At 41.7% G+C, this 3,990-nt stretch overlaps 1 protein-coding gene across 1 annotated transcript; it reads left to right on the top strand.

Moving 5' to 3' along the window:
• The first annotated feature begins 1,300 nt into the window (after window positions 1-1,300).
• Window positions 1,301-2,263, top strand: LOC128050436 (olfactory receptor 7C2-like). Its single transcript, XM_052642687.1, has one exon. It carries the CDS (start codon window positions 1,301-1,303, stop codon window positions 2,261-2,263), a length of 963 nt encoding a protein of 320 aa, XP_052498647.1.
• The last annotated feature ends 1,727 nt before the right edge of the window (window positions 2,264-3,990 follow it).

Below are 3,990 nucleotides of genomic sequence, written 5' to 3'. Positions count from 1 at the left end.
AAAACTCTAGAATTATTTCCCTGCAAGAAAGGAAGAATAGTAAGAATTCCAACTCAACATAAATTTGAACAGTTTTGTTGAGTTTCATAACGATTAGACCTGAAGACAAACAGACGTTGTAAAATAATATTATTAGGGGAAAGTATATAAATAATAAAGAAAATCCTGAAGTTAATAAGGAAATCTAGAAAATGCCCGTTCAGTTCAGTTCAATTCAGTCGCTCAGTTGTGTCCGACTCTTTGCAACCCCATGAAGCACAGCACGCCAGGCCTCCCTGTCCATGCTGCTGCTAAGTCGCTTCAGTCGTGTCTGACACTCTGTGCGACCCCAGAGACGGCAGCCCACCAGGCTCCCCCGTCCCTGGGATTCTCCAGGCAAGAACACTGGAGTGGGTTGCCATTTCCTTCTCCAATTCATGAAAGTGAAAAGTGAAAGTGAAGTCCCTCAGTTGTGTCCGACTCTTAGCGACCCCATGGACTGTATAGCCCACAAGGCTCCCCTGTTCCTGGGATTCTATAAATATAAAAAAACAAAATCTAAAGCTTTCCTAATATGAAGGCAATGTCAGAGATATAATGGCAAGGACTAAATGTCATTATTAATGACATTAAACCTAAAACACATTAAAATACCATGTAGAAATCCTGCTGCTCGCAACACTTTGGATTAACCTGGAGGACAAATGAAATAAGCTATACAGAAAAGAACAGATACTGTATGGTATGATGTATGATTCCACTCACATGAGGCATCTAGAATCATCATTTCACACAAGCAGGGACTATAATGTTGATTGTCAGCGGCTAGAAGGCAAGGGAAACAGGGAATTCTCACTCAGTGTATAAAGTTTTCGTTCTGCAAAATAAATAAACTCTAGAGATCTGGCATATAAGGTAGTGGTGGTGGTGATTTAGTCGCTAAGTCGTGTCCAACTCTTGCAACCCCATGGACTGTAGCCTGCCAGGTTCCTCTGTCCATGGAATTTTCCAGGCAGGAATACTGTAGTGGATTGCCATTTCCTTCTCCAGGGATATAACATAGTAAATAAAGTTGATAATATGGTATGAGATAGTCAGAGATAATCACAATTTGAGAACTGCTGAACTCAAAGACAATTTTTGTAGGTATCAACGGTAACCACAATTTGTCGTCAAATGAAGTCAATCCTTAGCCAAAATGAATGACTTAATTATCTCCCTGGATCTGGACTAAGGACATTTCTGTCTGTCTGGGGAATATTTATTTGGGGTTAAATTTTGTGTTCCTTTTTTCCTCCTTGTTGGCTAGCCCGGCATACTCATGGAAAGAGGAAACCAAACAGGAGTCAGAAACTTTCTCCTCCTAGGATTCACAGAGGACCCAGACCTGCAGCCTCTCCTCTTCGGGCTGTTTCTGTCCATGTACCTGGTCACATTCACTGGGAACCTGGCCATCATCCTGGCTGTCATCTCAGACTCCCACCTCCACACCCCCATGTACTTCTTCCTCTCCAACCTGTCCTGTGCAGACATCGGTTTCACCTCCACCACCATCCCAAAGATGCTGTGGAACATCCAAAAACAGAGTCAAGTTATCACCTATGCAGGCTGCCTCAGCCAGATATTTTTTTTCATTGTGTTTGGATGCCTGGACAATTTACTCCTGGCCGTGATGGCCTATGACCGCTTTGTGGCCATCTGTCACCCCCTGCACTACATGGTCATCATGAACCCCCGGCTCTGTGGGCTGCTGGCTCTGGGGTCCTGGAGCCTCAGTGTCACATGCTCCCTGCCTGAGACCTTGACTATCTTGAGGTTGTCTTTCTGCAGAAGCAGGAGGATCCCACATTCTTTTTGTGATCTTCCTGAAGTCCTGAAGCTTGCCTGTTCTGACACCCTCATCAATAACACAGTGGTGTATTTTGTGACTATTATACTAGCTGTTTTTCCTCTCTCTGGGATCCTCTTTTCTTACTATCAGATTTTCTCCTCCATCCTGAGAATTTCATCAGCCAGGAGCAAATACAAAGCTTTTTCCACCTGTGGGTCTCACCTTTTTGTGGTTTCCTTGTTCTATAGCACAGGCCTAGGGATCTACCTCAGTTCTGCAGTCACTTCATCCTCTAGGACAAGTCTGGTGGCCTCGGTGATGTACACCATGGTCACCCCCATGCTGAATCCCTTTATCTACAGTCTGAGGAACAGGGACATGAAGGGGGCCCTTGTGCGGCTCATTAGCAGGGCACCATGTCTCATTCACAGGGCCTTCACAGGACTCTCATAAGTAACTGGGCGATTCATGTTGATGTATGGCAAAACCAATACAATATTGTAAAGTAATTAGCCTCCAATTAAAATAAATAAATTTATATTAAAAAAATTTTAATGGAATTTAAAGCATGCTTCCAAAAAAAAAAAAAAAGTAACTGGGCATATAATATTGAGTACCAGACATCCTGGATTCCTTCATTTAATGTTTTTATCTTTCCTAATACTCATGTTTTAAAGAAAAATTTTCCTTGGGTCTTCACAGCCCTCTCTATTTTCCTTTATGCTATATCTTTGGTTCCCTTTTTCAGTTTGTAACCATATGAATTTTAACTTCATATGAATTGAACCTGATATTTTCTGTTACACTTAGTGATGATTTAAATTTCTTAAAAAATAAATTGAGTCTCATGTTTTTAATATATATCCTCAAAGTGGTGGGATGTATGCCTATTATGGAAATGTTGCCCTGCAAACTCATTTACAGAGATGTTTTCTTAGGTTGTATGAATTAAATGAACTGGAAGAAGTGCCCTTTTTTTCTGAATAACTTTCAGTCACATCAAACTTAATGATATTTATTTCATTCCTGATACGTGAATTCTGGAGCTGAATAGTTCAGAGCTAGCTGTCAGGTACTCAGGATCCTTCTGCTTTTCTGCTCTATCTCTAGATTGACCGTGGGTCTTCTACCCTTATGATCACAAAATGGCTTCTACCCTTCCAGCAGTTGCAACTGCATCCCAGGAAGGTGGAAAAGAGAAGTATAATATAGAAGATAGCCCTTATCATTGACCACTTTAGTGTAGTCTGTCTGGCTTCAAACTTTCATATCTGCATCCATTACCTAAGAAATTTCTCTAGTCTGCTCTGCCCATGTTTAGAGAATTAATGTCTCAGGAATCACTCCTTAACCAAAGACCAACAGGAATTGGTGTATAAATCACTTGCCCATTGAGTGAAATAAGTCTGAAGCATACATATTTTACTGGCTCCCATCTTCCCCAGTGGAAGTTCCAGTTGACAATGGTGGTGATTGGCTGGATAAACACACCTTTCATGGTTGTTTCCTCTTGCCTGACTCATGGCTCTATTTCCTGGGACCAATAAAATCTTTGTCTTAACTAGACTGAGCTACATTTCCTGAAACACACAGTGACTTGACTGGCAACACCACAAAAGATATGCCTACTTGGAACCTGTGAATGTGACCTTTTTGGAAAAAGCATCTTTGCCAATTTATTTAAGGTTTTAAAATGAGATAATTATGGATTGCTTGGGTGTGCCCTAAATCCAATGTCAGTTGTCCTTAGAAGACACAGGAGAGGGACTTCCTGCTGGTCCAGTAGTTAAGAATCCACCTTGCAATGCAGGGGACTTGGGTTTGATCCCTGGCTGGAGAACTAAGATTCCACATGCCTTGGAGCAATGAAGGCCTGAGCCACAACTACTGAGTCTGTGTGCCACAGCTAGAGGGACCCCATGCCACAAGAAAGATTCTACAAGCCACAACAAGACCTGACACAGCTAAATAAAAAAAAAAAAAACTAAAAATGTTTTATCCGAAAAAAAAAAAAAAATACAAGAGAGGAGACAAAACAAACAAGAGAAAGTTCCAGACATAAAGGCAGAAATTAGAGTGATGTGGACACAAGGCAAGGAGCTCTTGGAACCACCAGAAGCTGTTAGAGGCAAGAATGGATTCTCTCCTAAAGGAGGGGTCTGCAAGCCCCAGACCATGGA

This window comes from Budorcas taxicolor, chromosome 7, assembly GCF_023091745.1.
Source record: "Budorcas taxicolor isolate Tak-1 chromosome 7, Takin1.1, whole genome shotgun sequence".
In the NCBI taxonomy this organism is placed as follows: domain Eukaryota; kingdom Metazoa; phylum Chordata; class Mammalia; order Artiodactyla; family Bovidae; genus Budorcas; species Budorcas taxicolor.
The sequence above is the reverse complement of the archived record's forward strand: the minus strand, read 5'-3'. Positions and strand labels throughout refer to the sequence as shown.